This window comes from Vidua chalybeata, chromosome 24, assembly GCF_026979565.1.
Source record: "Vidua chalybeata isolate OUT-0048 chromosome 24, bVidCha1 merged haplotype, whole genome shotgun sequence".
NCBI classification, from domain to species: Eukaryota; Metazoa; Chordata; class Aves; order Passeriformes; family Viduidae; genus Vidua; species Vidua chalybeata.
Window position 1 is genome coordinate 927,493 of NC_071553.1, and position 24,683 is coordinate 952,175.

The window sequence follows — 24,683 nt, forward strand, 5'->3', positions numbered from 1 at the left end:
TGCCTGCTCTCTGTGGCCAGAGGGCTGCTGCCACAGGGGTTTGTCCCACACATCTCCTGGGGTTTGGCAGAGGGAGGGAACCTTTTCCCTTCCACCTGAGCTGGGAGATGGGAGCAGATTGTGGCAGGGGACACATGAAGTGTCCTGCAGCCATGCTGTGCTAAGGACAGGGTGGTGACCGTGATTCAGCAGCGGCAGAGCCACAGGCACCTACCATGAGCTATCCAAAGGGGAATGCAGCCTGCCCAGAAGTTGTCCAAGAGCAGCCCCTCCACACCAGTGCAGAGCTGGGCTCTCACCACAGGAGCACCAGTGGGTCACAGCCCAAGGCCAAGCCCTGAGGAAGAACCAGGCTAAAACCACTGTGGTGCTTTCCTTGGGTAGATGCTGCAGGGAGAGCCCATGTGAGAGCACTGTGGCTATTTCTGTCCAGGTTAATGGATGTGCCACTGGGCTGCTCCTCCTTCCCAGGAGGATCAGGAACACAAGGTTCCCATGCCCAGGCTGTTGCCACCACCCTGTCACCCTTCCCTGGGACCACAGTAGGCAGAGGGACTGGCACCATGACAGCCTCTTTCCTTCAACATTCAAGGCCCAGCCAGGAGTGGGTTTGTCTCCTTTCCAGGTGCCTGTTTGGGCCCTGGGGTGCCTGTTCTGCTGGGTTTGGGAAGGTCCCAGGCCTTTAACATGGGGAACCTGCTTTGGTCCTGAGCTGGCTCCACAACTCCTTGCAGGAGAGGCAGCTCAGGTGTCCCAGGGAGTTCCCTGTGCCTCCTCCTTCCTGGAAATCGTGGCAGAAAACTCCTCACATAACCTCAGAGGCTCTGTGATACCCCCAGACACCTGCTTGGAGCAAACTGGGCTTGTGGAAGGTGTCCCTGCCCATGGCAGCGTGCTGGAACCAATGATCCTTGAGATCCTCTCTGACCCAAACTGTTCTATGGTTCTTTGATTCTGGAGATGTCTCTAAGCATGATTTATTCAGGACAGATGTGCCAGCAGTGCTGGTGCAGGGCAGGGCAGCCGTGCCAGCTGTGGAAGCAGAGGATGCCCACAGCACCTGCCCTCCCACCTCTGTGAATGGAGTTGCTGTGTTGGCAGCTTCCTTGATTGCTTTTTTTAAGGTGCCACCAACACCTGTCCGTAAACTGAGCTCAACAACCACGTCTAGGAAGGTTTCCCCACCTTCCTGGCCTTTATTGCTCCTTCCTTTTTAGGAGGAATCTCCAAGAATCAATGCATCCTCACTTGGACAGCTTAAAATTAGACACTGAAGTCTGAGACAGTTGCTCTGGGTTCCCTTCTTAGCCAGTGGAGAGAAATAAACTGCCCAGCATGTGATTCACCTCATGGCCAGGCAGAGGTGGATGGAGGGGCAGATGAACAGTTTTCTATTTCCACTGCTGGTTGAGGAAGTGCAGATTAAGATGAGCAGTGCTCAGGCACAGGAGGGCTCGAACCTCACCCTTTATCTGCTGGGAGAGCACAGGCACAGGCACAGGCACATGCAGCCTGTGTTCCCTGCAAAGGAACAATCTTCTTTCCAGGAAGCCAGACCAGCTCTGCCCTGGCAGGATGGGATGGCAAACAACACATTCCTTGTGTCTCTGACAGGAGCTGAAACTGCTGCCAGCCCAACAAAGGAGGTGAAACCACAGCAGCTCTGCAGTGCTCCTGCAGCTTCTGCTGCACCTGAGGGGCTCCCACCACTACAGTGCTGCCAACTCCTGTCTTGCCATCCCCATTCCTCTGAAATTCCCTTCTCTCGCAGTCATTACCCTACCCAGGACATTTGCTTTCTTTTATTTGCAAGCAGAAGTCTTCAGAGAAAAGCTTGGCACACTCAGCACCACCCTTGTGCTGCAGGGTAATGCAGCTTTATGGCCAGGATTAAGAGACTTCTCTGTAAATCCTGAGTGCTCTGACTCATGTTCATTGTGCTCAGCCTCTGTGGAAACCCTTCTACCTGCATTTCCTTGGCAATTTGTGGCTGCTTTTCCTCTCTCTGGTCAGACAGAGCAATGCAAAGAGAGGCTGGGTAGCAAAGGAAGCTTCACCTGATTGTCCAGCCTGCCTCTCAAGGGGCTCTGAGCCAGCACTGAAATGAGAGCTGGAAATTGGGAACTGCTGCCAGTAACCACAAAAGGCAGTGAAACGGAGACATTTTGTTCCCCAAACAAGGAATATCATGAATTCATCCTAGTATCAAGGGATGAGAGGAATTAATAATTTCTGTCCATCAACACCAAGAAACAAAACTCGTAGCAGACTCTGGGAAGGTGAGTGCTCATGGACATGGTATCAGTGAAACTTGCAGTGAGGAGGGAGCCCTGGGAGCAGTTGCCTATTTAATTCACATTTATTTTTGGGCCCTTGCACGTGCCCAGGGCTGAGGCTCACACTCAGCAGGGCCCTTTCCCACAGACTGGGTTTGTGGTGCTCCTGGAGCACACCCAGGCCCAGCTGGAGCCTCAGGCTGGAGCTCTGCAGGGTGACCAGCACAGCCCACGTGCCATCTCTCCCTAAGAAACAGATGGATATTTCTGCTCCGGGATGGTCTAGAATTCAACAAGAGGCTCATTCTGCAAGTGAGACGCTTGCAATGGGGCCAGCAGAGGTGAAGCACCAATTCTGACACACAATTCCTTGGAGCAACCAAATCCCTGCACACTTCAGCTTTTGAAGTGCCTCTGGTAAGTTCCCAAATTGCCAGGAACAGCACCAGTGCCCAGTTATGACAGAGCTGTTGGAGCTGCTGCTGCCCAGGGCAGCAACCTGGCCAGTTCTTGTTGGCAGAAACACAAACAAAACTGTCAATACTAGTTCTGCTCTTTGAGCCAGACACACAGGAGCTGCCTCCTGTGCACAGAGCTAATCAGAACTCCTCAGTCATCCCCAGCTGTTCATGCATGGCTTTTTGGGCTGCTTCATTTTACTCCTCTCTATAAAAATCTCAGGTTCTCAGATGCTGAACTTGACCCTGAACACATCCACATCAAGGTAGAAATTGTAAAAAACCCAAACTGTCTTCAATCTCCCCTTTTTTTGTCTGAGTAGAAATAAATAGAAAGAAGATTTAAATTAATGGCCCAAATTCCAAATTTCCAGGTGTTCTGTCAGGGTAAGGTTAATCCTGGAGGTGTTGCTGATTGCCTGGGCTGGGGTGCTGAGCCCTCCAGTTGTGCCTGGCTGGTGTTAAAGAGCTTTAGACTGAAGAGTCACTGAGCCTTGAATAAGACAGAGAGAAATGAGAGAGCTGGGCGTGAGGACAATTCAGATTTTAGTGCTGTTCAGCATCTCAGGCTGAGCCTGGACTTCATTGCTCTGTCACATAAAAAGGATTGCAGATGAGCTAATAACACTTCACTCTCCTGGCCTGCTTTGCATCTTCAAAGCCTCCACAAGAACAAATAATTAATTGTCCAGAGCACAAGCTCATAACTAAGAGCTGAGAAACCAGGTGAGTCAATGTGCTTACGACAGCTCCTTGCAGTTTTCAGTAAAAACTCATTTTGGAGGAAGGGCTTTACTGGCCCAACTGGTCGCCCCAATCTGCATTCCAGGGGCAGACCCGGGAGAAGCAACTTCAAAAGAGCAACACCTTGGCAGGAATGCCCCAAACCCAACCGTGTGGCTTCCTCCTTTTAATCTGCAGGCGCGGGGTGAAACTGCTGAGCTCGCAGCCTGTGCTCCCTGGGCTCGGGGAGGGGGCCGGACCCACCCCGCTGCACACAGCGAGGCTCTGCCTGCAGACAGCCTCTTCCCAGAACAATTGATTCCAAATGACAGCAATGATTTGTCTTTACAAACAAGCTGTGGGTCTGCCGGTAGATAAAACTAGAACTGAGAGATAAAAGAAAAAAATTGGGAAGGATTCCACTGATTGATGAATGGAAAAAGATATTTGCTTTTACAAACAAACTGCAGGTTGGCTGATAAATGAAATTGGATATTGAAAGATGAAAGAAACAATGGGGGAAAACCCTGAATTCCATAAGAATTAGAAATTAAAAGGGAGGGTTATACTCTAGAGGGGAATCTTTGGTATCAGGTGTATGGGAAATCTGTGCCTCTCAAGTACCTCAGCCAATGGGGAAAGAGAGAGGGAAATGTGGCTGGGAAATTGGGATAAAAGAGGCGGCTGCATCCTCCAAAAATTTGAGAGACTGCAGGGGAATGCCCCATGGCCTCTCCCTTTCAAAGAAAGTAAGAGGATTCCTCTGTCTCCTCTTTGGACATAAAGCTCTGACATTTGTGGATTAATTTTCCTGACACAAATGAACTCCATTCCACTGTCTGTTACAGCAGAATTAGCTTTCCTTAACATAACTGTGCGTGCTACAATCTCCATGCTCCTCCAACCCGAGGAGCTCTGTTAAGTCCCAACTCTTATTCCTTGCTTTGGGCAAATTCTTAAATGCTACAAGAATGTGGCTTCTCTTGCAGGTCCTTGGCTTTTGGGGAATGTGGGTCACATTTGCCTGGGCAAAATAGAGATGAGAACATTGGTTTTTCACATGGATAAATGAAGTCAGAGCCTCAGCCCTAGAGAAGAATGTACAGATTTCAGGCCAAGAACTTTGTCTTGGAGATTCCTGCCTAGCTGTGTGTATTTCCACGAGGAAACATCCCTGCTCTGTCTCTCAGGCAGAACCTGGAAACATCAGTTCAAATTAAACCCAGTTTCCCCAGATCCACAGCAAATTCCAGCCCACAGATTGTGGGGGGCTGCTGGGGAGGAAACACAACTGTGGGGCTTGCTCAAGGGCAGAGGCCTTTCCAAGGGAGATGCCCAGTTCCAGGACACCTTTCAGGGGTGCCAGGCCTCATCTCACAACCCCCAGTCCCAGGGGTGCTGGATGGGCACCCACCCCACGTGGCTGCAGCATGCTGAGGGTGCTGCCACCATGCTCTTGCTGTCCCTCTCTGCTCTCTGAGGACTGGAAAGCCCCAGCCAGAGCTGCAGCTTCCCCTGGATGAGTCAGGTGCCTCAGAGGAGCATTTCTGCTCCTGTGACCCTCACACCCTGAGGTAGAACTTATGGGCCCAGGGCTTTGCCATAGAGCACTGAGGCAGATTTCCAAAACACCTGTCTCAGACATTGGGGTCTGGAACCTGTGGAGGAGTTTAGTGCCTGAGGGAACCTGGTTCTTCAGGAACCATCCAGGGATGGGTTTTATGCTGTACCCACCTGCCCGGAGCAACCCTGGTTCCTTGCCTGGTTCATGGGCAGAAGCCTTGGGGCATTTCCATTAGTTTTCCTTCTTCCCAAAAGAGAAGCCCTTCCTTCCTTCCAAGCTGTTTGTGGGTTTGTGTCCCAAGGGCCTTCAGGCTGCAGCTGGGGTTCAAGAAATGCCAACAATTTCCAGAATCCTTTAGTTGCCCTTCTCAGTGATGCTGTTTGGAGGTTGCAGTTAATCACAGGGCTCAGGAACATCCAGAACTCATTGCTCCATCCAGCTCAGGAGCGGGTTCCCATCCTACCCCAGCGTGCTCCTGCCAGCCAGGACCCTCTGCTGGCACTGCCCTGCCAGTCACACAGTCCTGAATCACCCTCTGGAGATGTTTATCTTTACCCACTGCTAGGAGAGACCTGGAATTGAAATCAGGCCATGAGTAGATCTGCTGAGAGGGCTGGGAGCTGGGATAAACCTGAACCTCCTGTGCCTGATCCCCTCTGAGAGGCTGGAGAAGTGTCAGGCTGAGCCCTGCAGGGGACTGATGGTATCCATGGCTCGGTTCCAGTGGGGAGATCTGGACCCAGGAGTGCTCAGAGCTCCTCCACACTGAGCCGGCTCCACCCTGGTGCAGCCAATCCATCGTGGCAACCTTGGGGATCTGTTCTGGGCAGTGAGGAGGGACATCCCGGAGACACTCAGCCTGAGGGACCAGACCTGTCCTCCTCCAGCCCAGAAATGCTTCTGAGTCTTTGCCAGGATGTAATTACATCAACGGGTCTGAAACAAAACAAAAACCCTGAGGTGAAAACCTCTCAAAGCCAAACATTACTTTTCCAGGATATGCTGGTCCAAAAATGTAAGAATTTGAGGATGACAGGACTTAGTTGATTTTAATATTCAGTTAAATTTCATATTCAGTTGAACTTGATATTCTGTTGAATTCCGTGCCCTGTCACTTTTCCCTGAGGTGTGGCAGGCTCAGTGGAACAGGGACAGCCCGTGTGGCACAGCCGCTGCCACACCACGTGAAAAGTGCCCATAATTGCTCTATTTTTACAGCTAATCAGCAGCATCTGATTCACAGGAGAGATCAAAGCGTTTCCCGGGATCAAAGTGTTCCCTCTTTGTCATGATATCAGAGCCGGATCTATTGCTCTGCCGAGGCACAGCCGTGTTTGTTGACAGGGCAGATAAAAGGTGTGAGTGGCTTCCAGCCCTTCCCAAACCCGGAGCAGCCAGCAGAGCTCGGGATGGAGCCCTTCCCGTCCGGGGTGCCACAACCCAGCGTGGCCGTGAGCCTGAAGCGCTGGATTTACCCACTGGGGGACACCTCCGTGTGGCCTTCTGATACCTACAGGAAAGAGGAAGAGCAGCTTCTTACCCAGACAGACGAGGGCAACAGTTTCAAACTAAAAGAGAAGAGATCTGGATTGGCTGTTAGGAAGAAATTCTTCCCTGGGAGGGTGGGGAGGCCCTGGCACAGGGTGCCCAGAGCAGTTGTGGCTGCCCCTGGATCCCTGGCAGTGTCCCAGGCCAGGCTGGACAGGGCTTGGAACAGCCTGGGACAGTGGAAGGTGTCCCTGCCATGGCAGGGGTAGAACAGGATGGGATCTGAGGTCCCTTCCAACCCAAACCACTCTGGGATTCTGTGATAAACCAGCACCTCACAAAGACAGGACTGAGTGCTGCAGTTTTTAACCCCACCTCAGCTGGGTTAAAAACCAGTGCTCAAAGCCATGTTTGCATCAGACAAGGACATGAACTCGCATTTTCCCCCCCATCAGCAAGTGCTGCACCCTCTGAGCTGTCAGATAAGCGATGCTTTCCCTTTCTCTGCTGCTCTTCCCTCCTCCTCTTTGTGGTTTAAGGCTCAGGCTCGAGGCAAACTGGGATAAAACCCCTTTGCTCTGTGCAGGTGCTGAGGCTGCAGCAGCCCCAGAGAGCAGGTGAGGGTGAGGGAGGTGTGATGGCAGCTCGGGACAGGGGTCAGGCACTTCAAGCACCTGCAGCAGAGCAGTTTCTCGCATATTCATTTCTCACAGCAGGACATCCAAAGCGAATTGCTGTGGAATGAGGATTTTCCGAGGCTTGGTCATTTCAGGCCTGAGGGGAAAACCTGTGAGTTCACACCTGGGCATTTCCATCTCCTCCAGCTTCGGATAGACCCCAGCTGTGTAGCTGGGCACGCAGCTCCTGCAGTGAGAGCCCACGGTGCAGGACCTTGCTTTTGGCTACTGAAATCCCATCCTTCACTAAACGAGCTCACTGAGGGGTCAGATCTGGGACCTGAGAGCTTTCACCAGAGAACCCCAAGCTAAAACTGAGCATCGCACCCACACCCCTCCAGCACAGCCCACCTGCCCCTCTGCCGTGTCCTGTGCCCCCCTGGGCCCCTTCCTGCTGCCAGAACAGCCCCGACGGCTCTGAACGGGTGTCTGTGAGTGGGCGACACCTAAAACCTCATCCCCTACCTCTGGAACAGCCCATCCACCAGCAGTGCCTCGGGAATGCCATGGGGACAGCCCCCTGTGCCCGCTGCACCCCCTGTGCTCCCTGTGCCCCCTGCACCCCCTGCACCCCCTGTGCCCCCTCCATCTCCTGCACCCCCTGTGTTCCCTGTGCCCCCTCCATCTCCTGCACCCCCTGCACCCCCTGTGTTCCCTGTGCTCCCTGCACCCCTGTGCCCCCTGCACCCCCTTAACCCCTTGTACCCCCTGTACCCAGTGCTGCTGTTCCACCTCCCTCTGGAGGTTCCACAGGGACTGGTGCTGGCTGTGTGGAGTTCCCGTGTGTGTGCACACCTGGCGCTGCACACGTGTGTGTGTCTGTGTCTGTGTGTGCAGGGCAGCCCGGAGCAGGCAGTGTCAGCAGAGAGCAGCAGGAATGTCCTGAAGATCCACGGCCTCAGAACTGCAGAGGTGGGTTCTGAGACCTGTCACTGCGGGGTTTGCCAGAGGTGACACCTGGGGGACACCGCTAAAGGCTCCTGCCTCACACTCACTGCTCCTGCAGAGCCGCTTGAGCCGCTCAGCTGGGGTGAGTCCAGCCTCCATGGGGCGAGTCCCAGATCCATGGGGTGAGTCCCAGACCCAGGGGGCGAGTCCCAGATCCATGGGGCAAGTCCCAGATCCATGAAGTGAGTCCCAGACCCATGGGGTGAGTCCCAAGACCCATGGGGCGAGTCCCAAACCCATGGGGTGAGTCCCAGATCCATGGGGCGAGTCCCAAGACCCATGAGGCAAGTCCCAAACCCATGGGGTGAGTCCCAGACCCATGGGGTGAGTCCCAGACCCATGGGGTGAGTTCCACCTCCATGTGCCTTTGGGAGGGGGTTGGGTTGGGGGCTGTCCTGAGCAGGACCAGTTCCCTGCAGTGCTCCAAATGTGCCTTCCCTTGCCTGTGCCTGCCAGAGCCACCACTGCAGGGCTCACTTGGGGCCCAGCACTGGGTCAGGCCCACAGGGCAGCACCACCTTCACCTGTCAGGGGCCTCAGGGATCCAGTGCCGGGCAAAGGGCGGGTCCCAGCTCCAGGCAGGGCTCAACCCCTCAGTGCTCCTGCCAGGGGCTGCTGCCCTGAGCTCAGGAGCAGAGTTTACACCCAGGCCCTACACTGAAACCAGGGCATGAGCGCACACGCAAAGGCAGTGATTCACACATCACTAGGAAGCTCATTTTCCTTCCACCAAGTGCCAATAAAATGCTGCTTCTAGACAGCAGCCAAAGCCTCTTTCTTCCATCCCAGAGCATCACTGCCTGCTGTGTCAGCGGGGCTGGTCTGCGGGCACGGGGCATTGTGTCAGTGCCAAACCCAAACCTCGATTGGGGTGCATTAAAGACTTCGTTGGTGACTTAACACATCTGTGGAATCAGCAGAAACCATGGGTGACTTTACCCAATTAAAGGCCATTAATTGAGACCTGTGAATGAGCTGCTACGGGCAGTGATTTACAGGGCTAACACTCAATGAAACTCTAAGTTTTATAAGGCATTTAAAAACAATCATGAGAAACTTGCAGATGTCAGATGTTTGCAGGAACAAATGGAACTGCCCTGCAGGGGCTGTGTGAGGAGGTCATGGCACAGCAATACCAGGGCTTGGGACTCTGAGGGTGAGGGCTCCACGTCTGGAAGGTGTTGCAAAGTTCAGCATTTATGTTCTTTTTCCTGTCTTTTAATCTACATGTGGTTGTTGGACTTGACCTGCAAGAAATCCAAGGTTGTACTTCTCAATTTTCTGCAGTTTTTGGTTGTCATTTGGCCTTGGTTTGAGCTGGAGGCTGGGCATTTGCTGCTTATGTAGGGACCATGGCACTGTGGATCAGGGCAACACAGGCACCCTGTACATGAACTCATGGGTGCTGGAAACTGTGAATTCCACAGGATGCTCCAAAGCTCATTGCCAGCTGCCCACAGTGATGGCATCCAGTGCCACCTGCCCCATGCTGCCCTGCACACCCTGGATGGCACCAAAACCCCGACCTGGGCAGTGGAGTCTGTGCTGGCCCCAGTCCACCATGGGCACAGGAGTCAGGGTGTGTTATCCTGCAGTGCTCTCCCCCTCTCCAGCCCCACAGGACCCAGGTTCCCCATCCTGCACCAGGAATGGGGCTGATGGGCTCCCCAGGGAGACAAGCAGGTGAGGCAGAGCAGTCCACCCACCCAGGATGGGCCTGAGGGGGAAACAATTCCTCAACATCTCCCTGCTTGAGCAGGGATGGGGGACTGAATCACAGAATCACAGACTCGTGGAATGTCCTGAGCTGGAAGGGATGCACAGGGATCCTCCAGTCCAACTCCTGCCCTGCACAGACACCACAACAATCCCACCCTGTGCACCCCTGGCAGTGCTGTCCAAACACTCCTGCAGCTCTGGCAGCCTCAGGGCTGTGCCCATTCCCTGGGGAGCCTGGGCAGTGCCCAGCACCCTCTGGGGGAATATCCTGATATCCACCCTGACCCTCCACTGACACAGCTCCATCCTAGCAAACCTCCCTTGGCCCCTCCCAACCTTAACCATTCCACGATCTGCCATTTCTGAACTGAGGGTGAGGGGATCCCTCACTCTGTACCCCAACTGATGGCTCCAATGAGAGGCCCCACATCCCATCTGGTGAGACCCTGGGCAGAATTCCAGCTTCAAGAGCTTCTGCTCCATTGTCCCATAGGATCTGGGAGCCACTGCAGCCCCGTCCTGGCCCATAACGCTGTGGGCACTGGCCTGACCCTGGTTCCTTGGACGTGCATTGGCCAGATGGCCCCAGGACAGCAATCCCAACATCTCCCGTGCTGCCCAGAGCCCCCCTGGATAACGGGAGCTGGCCAAAGCCATGAGTAGGCATCTCCTGTGTGGTATGCAGAGGCAGCACTAGGCTCTGCAATATTTCACCGTGGCTTTGCTCTGAATCTTGAGCAGGCAGAGAAGAGCACGAGGCTGCCTCACTCCCAGAACTGCCTTAGCACAAAGAGAGCCCCAAACATCGCCCCTGCATTTATCAGCACTTTTTCAGTACCAAATGCATCCTTCCTCACATCCATCCCACCCCATGGGGACAGTGACACCCCAAGGGGCACCCTGGCATGGGAATGCATCGACAGACCATGAGCTGCAGGTCTGTGAGCCCTGGCACAAGCCTGCTGTAGGCTGGACTTCTTAGCAGTGCTGGGACACCTGTGCTGGACACTGTGGGAGAAGGATTTGGACGCTGGGCTGGCAGCAGCCTCTGGAGCTTTGAGCTCCTGCCAGGACATTGGCAGCACCCCGGAGAGGGCACAGAGCCCTGCACTGCACACAGCACACACACGCTGCAGCTCCTGCCAGTGTCTCCACTGAGCAGGCAAGGGCTCCTGGCTGCCTGCACTGCAGACTCCATGGGACACAGCCTGACCCCAGTGCTCAGGCTGACATGGTTCCCATGAGCTGTGCTCTAGAGGGGTGCTTGCAAAGGGGCTCCTCAAAGGACCACAGGATGGAGCTGGAGCTGGACTCGATGATCCTTGTGGGTCCCTTCCAAGGCAGGGAATTCTGTGACCCTAGGTCCATGTCCTGTGGCAGAGATGCTGCTCCTCTGCAGCCTGTCAGGGAATGTTTTGCCTCACAGCTCCCGGGAAGGTGCCTGCTAGGGAAGGGCAGAGCTCCCTACCCCTCACACCAGAGGCAGTGCCTTGATCTGGCAGCCAGAGGTGCTGCTGCTCACGGGGACAGTGAGAGCACACAGCAGAGCTGGAGGACAGCAGAGCACTGCAAACACGGAATCACTGAATGGATTGGGTTGGAAGGGATCTCGAGCTCATCCCGTTCTACCGCCTGCCGTGGGCGGGGACACCTTCCAGGTTGCTCAGAGGTCCACAATAAAGCACTTCAAGGCTGTGAACACTCTGCACGACTCTCCCCAGGCTGCTCCTGGGCTCCCTCACTCTGGGCTCATCCCTGCTCTGTTGTGCTACCCCAGACTCAGCATTTGGCAGGTGGGGACAGCAGCACATCACAGTCTTGGAATGTCCTGAGCTGTAAAGGACCCACAGGGATCATCCAGTCCAACCCCTGCCCTGCACAGACACCCCAACAATCCCACCCTGGGCATCCTTGGCAGCCCTGTCCAAACACTCCTGCAGCTCTGGCAGCTTCGGGGCCGTGCCCATTCCCTGGGGAGCCTGGGCAGTGCCCAGCACCCTCTGGGGGAAGAACTTTTCCCTCATCTCCAGCCTGACCCTTCCCTCGGCTCCAGTCGCTGTTCACAGAGAGCAGAGATCAGAGATGCCCCTCGGGAGGAGCTGCAGCCCCTGGAGAGGGGTCCGGGGCAGAGCTGCTCCCCAGCACCAGCAGAGAACCCGTGCCATGCTCCAGCCAACCTCGGCACAACCTCCCGAACCACGGCAACCATCCCACAGCCGGTGCAACACCTGGGACGTTTCCAACACCCTGGGAGCCCCCAGCGAACACCCCAGGCTGCTCTGCCGTGTCCCAGAGGATTGCAGCAGCACCCCGCTCCCGCTCTGCCGTTCCCGAGCACGGCAGCAGGGCACTGGAAATGCCCGGGCTGGGCTGGGCAGGGCCGGCAGGGCCGGGCCGGGCGCTGACTCAGGCGCGGTGCCCCGGCGCTGCCAGCGTGCAGCGGCGCTCGGGGCGGTGCCGGGCGGGTTCGGGCCCGGCGGGATCCGGGCTGGAGCGGGGCCGGGAGCTGCCGGGACAGGCAGCGCTGTGGAAAGCAGGGAGTGCCCGGGTGCCCCCGCCCTGGGCGCTACCAGCCCCAGGCACGGGCAGAGCGGCTGCGGGGCTGCGCTGCGGCACCGGGCGCCGGCACGGCCCTGCCTCTGCCCGTAGGACAAGCCGGGAGAATGGATCTTCGGAGCCTGCAGAAGGGGATATATTTTCCGAAGCAGACACAGCTGACTGCCCCGAGCGCTCCTGTCTCCTGTTGCCATGCATCAGGCAGGCTGGAAATGTCACTTGCTGGATCACTCAGGCACCCTCTGGATGTTTCACGTCCCAGCACTGCCACCCTACCCAGCTCTCCCCTTTGCCCTCCACACCTCGGTTTCGAGGAGGGAGGTGGTGGGGAGCTGCTTGTCCTCCACTTGTGCCTCACTGATTCTGAGCTTCCCCCAGCCTTATTCCCCAAAACCTGGTGGTGTTTGTTGAAGCAGGGAAAAGAAATCTTCATCCAACAGGAGCACGTGGGAGAAACCTGCAGGAACCCCCACATTGCTGGGCAAGGGATGGGGAGGACAGGCAGCCCCAGCAAGGGGGACAGAAAGCATCTTGCCAAGGGACAAGATTCACCACCCTGTGCACCCTCCCATCCCCACTGCTCTGGGAAAGGCTTCTCAGATGCTGGACTTTGCTTTATCAACAGCATGGGACAGGTTGTCATAACATAACAGGGCAGCATAACAGCCCTCCAGGACCTCTGGTGCCTGGGGCTGGCTGCCAGTCCAGATCCAGATCCAGGTCCAGATCTGCCAGGAACACTGGGAGGTCTGCAGGTGTCGTGTCCCCAGGGACAGCACACATGTGACATGCTGCAGATTCCCAGCCAGATGGAAGAGATCTGCCCCCTGAAGCAGAGAGAAGCAGCCTCCCCACACAGCTTTATCTCAAGGTTTCACTGCATGCTGTCAGGAACATGCAGAGGAGGCAAACACAGCTGGTCAGAGCCTTTAGCAAGAGCTAGAAATAGGAACAGAAATAGCCTGGAAGGTGAGTTAGTGACTATTCCATGGGCCAAGAGGCTTGGTGTGCCACAGGGCCAGCTATGACCAGAGAGGAACCAGTGGGGCTCTGGTACAGCAAAAGCAGAACAAAAGTGGCCATGACAAGGATTGCCCCAAAGTGCAACAGGAAAAGCAGCTCACACCACTGAGGTCTGCCAAGGACTGTAGCTGAGATGATGCTGGGAGGCACAGGGACAGTTACTTGGAGGGTCCTGGGTGGTTGCTGTGACCTCTCACAGCCTGGAGAGCAGGTGGGCAACTCCTCAAGCTGTGCTGAGCCTGTGTCCTCTGGGATCAGAGCCTCAGGATGGAGACCACATCTGCACCCCCTCACCACCTCTTTATTTACAGACACAACAACACTGGGGGGTGGAGATGGGACACTCATGAGGCCTCTGGCCCCTGGAACCCCCATTCCTGCAGCCAGGGCTCTGTGCAGCCACTGCAGCTCCTGAGGCTCGGCCTCCTCTCTTCCTGAGCCTCTACTTCCATCGGCTGCCCACCATGGTCTTCCCACGGGCACCCTTGGATCTGCAAGGGAAGAGGAAAAGCACATGCAAAAAGGCATCAGTGACCACACAGGGAGGATGAGGTGGGTGCTGTCAGTGGTCCTGCAGCATCTTCCCTGTTGGAAACTGCCCTGGGGGCCGACGGTCTTCACTGGCCCCAGGTAAACCTTGGGACCTGAGTCAAAGTGTCTTGGGACTCTCTGGGAACAAGTTCATGCAATTGCCAGGTGATTCTAAGGACCCAGCATTTCCTTCCCATGTTTCTCCCCGCCCAAGAATCCTCCCAAGAAGAATTGACAAGCTGCATCTGTGGCTGCAGAGGGATAAGACCAGCTCCAGGATCTTTCAGGACCCAGCCTATCGCTCGCCTTAACCAGCACAGGGCAGCACAGAGGAGGAGGTTTGGGTGGGCAGTGAAGGGCATTTCTGGCTGCCAGTCCTTGGGATTGCCTCATCCCTGAGCCCTGCTCCTGCCCTGGGGTCCTGGTGTTCCTGCAACACACATGGAGTGGGACACACACGGGACATGTGCAGGGACACACAGAGCACCTGTGCAGGGACACACACAGCACCTGTGCAACCTGTGCAGGGACACACACACACACACACACACACACACACACTCTGAGCACCTGTGCAGGGACACACACACACACACACACACACACTCTGAGCACCTGTGCAGGGACACACACACACACACACACACACACACACACACACACACTCTGAGCACCTGTGCAGGGACACACACACACACACACACACACACACTCTGAGCACCTGTGCAGGGACACACACACACACACACACACACACACACACACACTCTGAGCACCTGTGCAGGGACACACACACACACACACACACACACACTCTGAGCACCTGTGCAGGGACACACACACACACACACACACACACACACACACTCTGAGCACCTGTGCAGGGACACACACACACACACACACACACACACTCTGAGCACCTGTGCAGGGACACACACAGCACCTGTGCAACCTGTGCAGGGACACACACAGCCCTCAGAAATGCCTGTACTCACCCTTTGCTGCAGGATCACGCCATGGTGGGGCAGGAGAGAAGAGAGACCTGGTGTAAGTGGGTGGGAGCTGCTGTCCCTGACACATGGGGTGGGCTGAGCACCTCCCACATGAAGGGGAAGTGGGATGGGGATGTGAGAGCGCTGGGCTGCTCCTGGGAGTAGGGGTTAAACACCTTCTTCCACCCTCCTACGAAGGGTTCCCCAGCCATGCAGGGAACATGGGCACAGGGACCGGTTACCCTGGCCTTGTGGGCTTGCACAAATCCCACAGCCCATGGGACTTCCCCTGCTAGACAAGCTGGGATCTCCAGCAGCTTCCTGAGATGCTGGGCAGAGCCCCTGCAGGGATGGGGTGGCTGGAGACTGGAAGGACCCCGCAGGACAGAAAGTTTCCCATGTGTTCTGTGGGTTCTCCCTGGGGTCCATCCCCTGCCGAGGTCTCTAGGGAGGGGGATAGCTGGTGACAGTGGGACCAGGGAGGTCTCTCGGGAGCAGAAGGGTAGGGACTGAGATCTCTGGGACAGACCTGCAGGTCCAGGAATGCCAGGCACCAGCAAGACCAGAGGCAGGAGGGGGAAGGGGAGGAGGTGGTTTAGCAAGGGAGATCTATAGGAGGGAACTGGGGAGCAGGGAGCTGGAGCTGGAGATGGAGGAGGGATGTGCAGCCACTTACACTTTCTGGTGGTCACTGATGCGGTTTCGAAGAACATTGATCTGCAAGGGAAAATGGTGGGTGGTGAGGTCGGGCAATAAAAAAAGCTGCAGGTGGATGGTGAGGTCTGACAAGAAGCCCCAGGCTGGGAACAAGGGCTGGCTGAAGATGCGTCACTGCTCTCTTTTCCCCGGCAGTTTTTGTGTGGGGTTTAGAATCCCAGGATCCCAGGATGGTTGGTTTTGGAAGGGACCTTCAAGCCCATCTCAATTCCACCTCCTGCCATGGGCAGGGACACCTTCCACTGTCCCAGGTTGCTCAGGGCTCCCTCCTGCCTGGCCTGTGATGTGTTTGCCCTGTGGCGGTGCCAGGTACACGTCCCCAGGAGCTGGAAGATCACTTGCACACCCCAGCTCATCTCCTGGCTGGGGAGCAGAAGGAGCAGTCAGGAACAAACAGGGTGGACAAATCACAGAGGCCCTGGGGCTCACCTCGTATTTCTGCCGCTTGAACTTCTCCTGCAGGTCAAATTTCTCAGCCTCCAGGTCATGGATGTTCTGCCACAGCTCCTTGGCCTTGTCCCTGCAGGGAGAGCCGGCTGGGGACAGTGCAGGGAAGGGCTGTGGCTCCCAGGGAGCTCAGTGCAGGGATGGGGCACTGATGCCAACCCCTCACCTGCTCCTGGGGATGGGGCTCAGGAGGCTCCCAGACAGGGATGTGTTATCCAGGCAGTGAGCTCAGGACAAGAGCCACGGGGGATGTCAGTGTCTATGGGGACACCTGTCCCACCCGTGTGACCCTGGCTCCCTCTCATGGCTGGTGCCATCAGCCGCAGCCTGGCCATGGTGGCCCTGCACAGCCTTGGAGCCCATGTCCCCCATGGGGTGTCACAGCCCATCCCCCTCAGCCGGAAGCCCCAGGGAGCTGTCCTCAGCTCGGGATCCTGCCCAGGAGCTGGGACCCAGCCCAGGGTTCTTGCCCTGGCCATCCTTCCTGCAGCCTGTGCTCACCTCAGCTTGTCCTCGCTGAGGTGGTCGATGTTCAGGGGCTTCCGTCGTTCACTGAGGATCTTCTTCTTCTTTTCCCGCTCTGTTTGCTTCTTCCCACCTTTTTTCTCTGACTGAGGAAACCATCAATCCACTGGAGAGAAGGAAGTCTGCCCAGCCTTTGCTCTCCCCCATCCCCAGTTCTGCACCCAACACCCTCAGCTTTTGGGACTCCAGAAGCACATGAGGTCCTCGAGGACATTTTGGCAACAGTGGACAGGACACCTCGTCCTTGCCCCCATCCCTGTCCCTGAGGCAAGGCTGGAGCTGCACACCTGCAGAGCAGAGCTGATCTCGGGGCAGCTCTGAGCTCACTTTGGCCCTGTAACTCCTGACCCAAGCACAGTTCCCTGCCCCGTCCTGCCTGTAAACCCCACAGGGTCACGTGGATGAGGTCAGCCCATGGCCGAGCCCTTCCCAGGAGCGACAGTGGCTCCATCACAGCCCCCTTGGGAAGGGTCCCACCTTCTGCATGTAACCCCCAAAGTGCAGCATGTTGGAAAATGCCTTCTTCTTCCGCTCCTCCTCCTCCGCCCTCTTCCGCGCCTCCTCTTCCTCCTTGCGAGCTCTTTCTTCCTGCCAGGGTCAGAAGGCGGTCAGCAGTGGATGGATGGACACACAGCTCATGTCCCCAGACTCCCCCAGCCCATCCCAAGCCGCATTTCCAGAGGACACTCACGGCCATGCGGGCCTGGCGCTCCTTCTCGCGCTCGCTGCGGATCCGCTGCTGCTCCGCCCGCTCCGCTCGCCGCTGCTCCTGCACAGGGAGAGGACCTTGGCTTGGACACCGCAGGGAATCTGCATCCTCTCTGTTCCAAGGGATGGATCCTGACCCCGAGAGCCCCAAGGGAGCCTGGGGACAGTGACCCCGGGGAGAGGTGCATACGCATCAGGCACCACAGCACCATAGCAGCCACACCAGGGGCATCCCAGTGAGCAGTGACAGGAAGGGAATGGCTGGAGCTATTCCAGAGGAGATTTAGGATGGATATCAGGGAAAGGTTCTTCCCCCAGAGGGTGCTGGGGCACTGAACAGGCTCCCCAGGGAACGGGCATAGCCCCAAGGCTGCCAGAGCTCCAGGAGTGTTTGGACAGCGCTGTCAGGGATGGGGTGGGATGGTTTTCTGTGCAGGGCCAAGAGTTGGACTCAGTGATCCCTGTGGGTCCCTTCCAGCTCAGGGAATTTGATGGTTTGCAGGCACTGGGGCTCATAGAAGTCTGGCTCAACCTTCAGGCTCTGTCCTGCAGGGTCAGGCGTGTCCCAGGTCTGCCAGGACTTTGGGGAGGGGACAGTGGCTGAGTGCCCACAGGGACAGGGTGGCAATAGCCAGAGAGGGGAAGGCTGAACACATACAATCCTGTCCTTGAGGGACAGGAGCTCCTCTTCCTCCTTCTTCCTGCTCTCAAAGTGGGCTTCGATGAGGGCCTGCAGCTCGTTCAGGTCCTTCTCCATGCGCTTGCGGTGAATGTCCTGCACCAGACATGAACAGCCAGAGCCTCCAGCAGCTGCCAGACACTGAGGGGGAGCGGCGGGAGGGCAGCACCCCAGGAGTGGGAACTGGGCCATAACTTACATCAAAATCCAGTCTCTCGCCATCTGGGATCTTGGGAGGCACCAGGTTGGGCATGAACACCCTGCAGTGGAAGGGGAGCCGGAGCACGCTGCGGTTGCAGCAGGCCTGGGATGTGCCCTTCACCCATCCCACCTCCCCGCTGAACCCCGCAGTCCCCGGGGATGCAGAGTGGGCACAGCTGGAGGATAGGGAGTGCAATGCATCCTGCTGGAGGTGCCAGCTGGGCAGCCACAGAGGAAGACCTCTGGCATTCCCGGGAAACACTCCCAGGTGCCTGCATGGCTGGAATAACTCTGTAAGCTGCAGACAGCATGGCAGGGCCCTTTGCCAGCCCCCCCAAGCTGGCAGGCACCCACTGCTCCCCCCAAAGGGCACTGTGTGCTGCGGCGTGACCTGGCACAGGCAGCTGCATCCTCTCGTCCTGTGGGTCTTGAGGGAGGGCAGGAGATGCTCAGCAGGGGCACAAAGGGATGAAGGGATGACGATGGCTGAGGGCAGATCTGCCTCCCACACTGCAGAATCCCAGGGGCCCAGGAGGACCCCCCAGGTTTCTGGCAATGGTTCACAGTCCTGCTCCCTCGGGCTCAGTCCCTGGCACTCCTGGAAACATGTGCCTCATGCCAGCCATAGCCTGGACTCTGTATCCTAGACTGGGATGCTCACACACACACACACCCCCTTCTGCCACCTGCAGGGTCACAGGGCAGCTGAGCTTCTCCCAAGGAACATGTAAAATGCTTCAGAACTGCTTAAAGACCTCATTCTCAGGGTCCCCTTCATGGTCTGTGTTTTGTTGTCCGTTTCTCTCCCTGTTCCTCTTGATGCCCCAGTCCCACCCTGTTTCCATGCCCTGGAGCCCTGGAGGCTCCCTGTGCCCTGCCCTTTATGGACCAGGTTCTGTCACACGAAACCTCTGCCCTGGCACGACTCAGACCTTGCCCCAGGGAAAATCCTGCCACACTTACTTGGGTTTTGGCTTCGATTCACCTGCAGGTCCCAGGAGCAGGACAGAAAGATAAGGTCAGTGTCAGCGAGGGGTTTCCTGTCACACCTTGACCCAAGCCCCGCCCTGAGCCGAGCCCTCCCTCTCCCCGGCAGCAGCAGGGGCCTCCCCTGGACCATCTCCCAGCAGCGAGTGCCAGCCCACGTTGTGCCCGAGGCACAGCTGGTGCTGCTGGCTGAGCAGAGCAGACCCTGGTACCCCCTAGTCAGACAGAAGGAACGAGGGTGATACTTCACCTTCCCCAGGCTCCTGCTCCCGGTCTCCCTCTCCACCTGTGGAAAACACGATGCTTTGCATCCCCGTGGCCAGTCCTGCCCAGGGACACTGTGGGGAGGCTGTCCCTGGCTTGTCCCCACTGCAAACCCCAGCTCCATCCCTGCAGGATGAATGGGGGGAGAGCAGGCCCCTGAGGGACATCCCTCACTCACAGGGTGGCCAGGAGAGCCCCAGGTTCTCTCCGGGAGGAATCCAGACAAGTTTTGCAGAAGCTCAGGCTGGAAAAGCAGCAGTGCCTCCCTCTCCTGCTGTATTTTGGGTGCATTTCTGCCAGAGGCAGCAGAAATGCATCCCCCTCCTGCTGCCCCTGTCCTGCTGGGGGATATGGCCAGGGCAGCTCTGCCCTGTTTACCACCGATTATCCCTTTGGCAGCAAATAAATTCAGCATCCAAACCCCGTTACAAGGGCCCAGTGTCTCAGGGGACTGGGATCAGCACTGGAATGGCCAAACCCATCTCTCCTCTGCTCCAGCTTTACCTTCTCCTGCTGCTTTCGTTTCATCTTCTTGCTCTGTTTAAAAGCAATGGGAGAACGTGAGCACCCCTGGGTGAGGACAGTCACATCCCCCAGCACAGAGGGGTCCCAGCACCCTGACTCGGGGTCACAGCCAGGATCTGAGCCTGCCCCAGCAGAAGTGACAGCACAGGGTCACACACCATGCCCCAAAGCCACCTCATGAAACCCAGTGCTCTGTTGATGATCAGACACATCAGAGCTCAATCCCAGCTCTGGAAACCCCCTCTAAGGCAATGGACCCTTGGTGAAACAGGCTTGGCCCATTTTTGGCATTATTTCAGAGGGCTGGACACAGCCACCAGCAGCAAACACCATTTGTATTTCACACATTTCATCACTGTTTCATGTTTGTAGGGCCCAGACAGAGCAGGGAAGGGCATCTCAGTTTGACTCCCCCTTACTGGACACCAGATCTGGAGGACAGCTGCCCCTTGGTGCTGATGTCCCCCTGTCACAGACATCCTGGGTCATCCCAGCCCCCACACGGCACCCCCTGGAGCAGAGCATGGCCCAGCCAAGCCATGGAGCTCCCTGGCACAGCCCCCACTCACCTTCTGCCTTGGCTTCTGTGGTCTCCTCCTCCGCCTCCTCTACCTGCTCTTCCTGACCTGTGCAATGAGGGCAGAGTGAGCGCAGCAGTAGTCCCTGGCTCCCTGCAGCTCCTCACATTTATCCTCACATTTACCCCTCACATTTATCCTCACATTTACCCCTCACAATTATCCTCACACTTATCCTCATATTTACCCCTCACATTTACCCCTCACATTTACCACTCACATCTTCCCCTCACATTTATCCCTCACATTTATCCCTCACATTTACCCCTTACATTTTCCCCTCATATTTTCCACTCACATTTACCCCTCACAATTATCCTCACATTTATCCTCACATTTATCCTCACATTTACCCCTTACATTTACCCTCACATTTATGCTCACATTTACCCCTCACATTTTCCCCACACATTTATCCCTCACATTTATCCCTCACGTTTATCCCTCACGTTTATCCTCACGTTTGTCCTCACATTTATCCCTCACATTTACCCCTCACATTTACCCTTCACATTTATCCTCACATTTACCCTCACATTTATCCCTCACATTTACCCCTCACATTTACCCTCACATTTATCCCTCACATTTACCCCTCACATTCATCCTCACGTTTATCCTCACGTTTATCCTCACGTTTATCCTCACATTTATCCTCACGTTTATCCTCACATTTATCCTGCTTTGGGATAACTGCGGCACTGAGCCCAGAGGGACCCGGGAGCCGCAGCGGCTCGGGAGCAAAGGGCTCCTCTCCACCCTTACCCCAGTGCTGCTCTGTGCTCGTCAGGGCAGAACCCCTAAATTAATGAAATTGAAGGATTTATCGCCACCTCCTGGCTTGTCCCTCATCCCCTCTCATGCTACCGTTCCCTCACAGCCCAGGAAGGAAGGAGGGATTTCTATCGCTCTGCTCTAGCGGGGAGCTCCAGCAGCGGCTGAGGACGCGCCTCTGGCACCTTTGCAGTGGCATTTATGACACTGCTGGAGCCTTTTTCCACTGGAGGGAGCAGCGTCCCCACAGGATTCCTCCAGTGGAGCCAGAGCGATGCTGTGCCCGCAGGCCCCGGGAGCACCCGTGGTGCCACAGCGAGACAGAAGGGAAGAAAAAGAACTCAGCAAAGACAGCACACCATGGCTGGCAGATATAAGAGACAAGGCACAGACAGAGGATGGACACACAGCACAGCAGAGCATGGGAGGAGTGCAGGAAGAAGAGAGAGAAGTGGAAGAATGAAAGAAAACCATTCCCCAACCAGGGAGAGGCAGAAAACATCGACCCACGACTTTTCCCAAGAGCAGAGAGAGGAAATAATGAAAGGTGCAATAACTACCGTCGTCTTCCTCTATCCATTCTTCCTCTTCTGAGCCAGGGAGGAGGGAAGGAATAAGCACAGAGATTAGTTGGGTGCCACAGAGTTTGGGCATGCGTGAGATGAGGACTGGAGCACAGCAGGGGCTTCCCCCTGCACCTCTCTTTGCTTTTACACTCAGGGTGTTTTGCCTGGCAGAGCCCTAGAGCAGCCAGAGGCTCAGCCCAGCCCAGCCCAGCCCAGCTCCCAGGCTGGAGCTGTATCTCAGGCTGAGGCAGGTGGAAGTTTGAGTTTGGGCACGACTGTCACACGTTCAGCGGAGGCTCCTTTTGGGATATTGGGATTCTCACTTCAGCCAACAACTATGTCCAGCATTTCCAGCCCTGGATTGAGTCAAAGGATCACTGACAAAAGAGATCCTGAGAAAATTCAGACTGATTTTGATCCTACTGATGTTTCAGGTGCAGGCATCTCAAACATGGTCACATCTGCCTTTTCTGGACATGATTTGCCCATTGCAGGCCAGGAGCTGACCCCCAAACCCCCCAGCAAAACACTGAAGCCCTCGCATTTGGCTCTTGGTCCTTGCAGGTGCAACTCTTACCTTCCTCCACGCACTCCTCTTCACAGAGCACACAGGGCACGGACAGAGAGAAGGAAAGAAGCCTTAGGTTATTGGAGTTTCTCTGATCAGTTTTTGGTCTCAGGGCAGCTGCAGGTGCTCCATGTCCTCTTACCTTCCTGCTCCCTGCAAAGCACAAAAGGAATTTACAGAGTCACATCGAGCTGCTGGAACGGGGCCATCAGTGAGGCTGAGGTGAATTTGGGATTTCCTCAAGGCTGTCTCATAGCACAGGCCATGGCTGCGGGGCAGCTGCTGAGTGGGTGGCTTGCAGGTGGCATTGGGGACAGGGACAAGGCCCAGGTCACCCTGCAGGCTGTGGAGAGCAGGGGCTGAAGGTCTGGACTGGCACTTCAACATTGGTCAGGGCACCCCACCCTTGTGCAGCATGAGGAGATGAGTGACCTTGGCCTGTAATCCCAGAAATGGGCATCTCACATCCCACCTTTGCCCCCAAGTCCTTCCCTGGCCGTGGGGGACATGCACAGCTCGCCCCACGAGGACAGATTGGTGACACACATGAGTCTGGTGTGGCACTGAAACACCAGAGGATTCAGGTTCCCTTTCTTTTCTGGTGGATGAGAAGCGGGAGCTGTGTTGGAGCTCACCCCTGTAACCCAACCCCATCTCTCCAGATTGTGCCTCCTGGCCCAGCAGCCTCCATCAGCAGAAGCTGCTCTCAAATCTGGGCCTTGGAGAGTGATGCTCTGGATGCGGCAGCAGGACTCCAGCAGCAGATTGGGTTTTCCCAGTTCCCCATTGATCTCGGGTTTTCCCATCTCAGTCTCACAGGTTCAGACTGCAGCATTTTTAACACAGGAATCGTCCTTGTCCTGCCCATGGGTGTGGATACAGCTCCAGCACAAGCTGCCACTGCTGGGGTCAGGCACTGCCAAAGCAGAGGGGCACAGGCTGGGGGTCCATGGTGGGTGCTGGGCTAACACTGAGAGCACTTCCAAGCAATGCTGCAGTGGGAAAATGGGAATAGGGAGAAAGAAAGGGGGTTAAAACCACCCCACTTACTGCTCATACTCCTCGGTGACCTCCTCCATGTCTGACATGCCTGGTTCTCTGGCAGAGTTTGAGGCAGATTGGAAAAAGTGAGGGTTAGAAGTGAGATAAGGGCTAGCACAGCCTGTCCCTCTGCACCAGGACCGGGGCACAGAGATGCTGCTTCTCTCCAAAGCACTTGGAGCTTCCAGCTGTCCTTAGCAAGGCTGTGACAGCATTATCTCAGCAGAGATAAGGTGCCTGCCCCCCTCCTGTCCCAGGATCACAGCTTGCCCCAGACAGGAGGCAGGAGATTGGACACAACCTCCTGTGACACTGATAACTCTGTCAGGAACCATGTCCAGGGCACTCAGCCCTGGCCCAGCCCTCTCAGGGGCTGTGTGCTCAGGGGACAGGAAAATCACCCCATTGCAGTGTTCAGCTTGTTTTGCTTCCTGACTATTCTTAGCCCAGGGCCGACCCCTTCCTTCAGATTTACAGCCCTGCACCAGGCACAGCACAAACCCTCAGCAAACCCTCCCAGCCCAGCCTCCAAGTGCAGAACTGCAGGGAAAGGGGCAGCCTGGGCTCAGCAGGTGCATTTTTCCCGTTAGCTAAAAGGAATAACTTACAGCCTGGTTTAGCAATTTAGCCCTCGTTTTAGGGCTAAAAGCTCTGCAGAAACATCTTCCCAGCACATCTGTCTCCCAACTGTGCTCAGGAGGACTTTGCTCATCATCTCACCTCATCTGACCTTCACCCAGCACTGCACTGTGAGATCTGCATCCACCAGCCCCATCCCTGGACATCCTGGGGCAGCCCAGAGCCCCAGCCCAAGCCCAGCCCAAGCCCAGCCCAGCCCTGTCCCCTGCTCGTGCCAGCCCTCAGCAGGGCTGAGATGCCACAGGACAACGCAAGGCAGCTCAGAAATAACTTCCATGTGCTGAACCACCTGTTCCCAGAGCAGCAAGGCTTCCCTGCTCCTGCTACCCAGAGTCTGGGAACAACTGCTCCTGGCTACATCTGTCAGGCATTTATTACCCGGGATGGGGAGGCCAGGCCTCAGGAGTGCTTATTCAAGATGCTGGGTCCAGGGTTGGAATGCTCAGGCATGGGAAAAGGGCATTCCAGGAGGAGAACCTTGCATAGCCATGGCTCCAGAGGGTCTC

At 56.2% G+C, this 24,683-nt stretch overlaps 1 protein-coding gene across 1 annotated transcript; it reads right to left on the minus strand.

Moving 5' to 3' along the window:
- Positions 1-13,726: 13,726 nt before the first annotated feature.
- TNNT2 (troponin T2, cardiac type) lies at positions 13,727-23,585 on the minus strand. The gene is made up of 14 exons (XM_053963701.1): positions 23,548-23,585; positions 22,640-22,650; positions 20,581-20,637; positions 19,991-20,023; positions 19,473-19,508; positions 19,199-19,220; positions 18,234-18,294; positions 18,014-18,130; positions 17,339-17,416; positions 17,125-17,235; positions 16,624-16,733; positions 16,105-16,195; positions 15,635-15,675; positions 13,727-13,923 (listed from the first exon to the last, which is right to left on the minus strand). The coding sequence occupies exons 1-14, from the start codon at positions 23,583-23,585 to the stop codon at positions 13,875-13,877; spliced, it is 855 nt and encodes a 284-aa protein (XP_053819676.1). The 3' UTR covers positions 13,727-13,874.
- Positions 23,586-24,683: the final 1,098 nt, after the last annotated feature.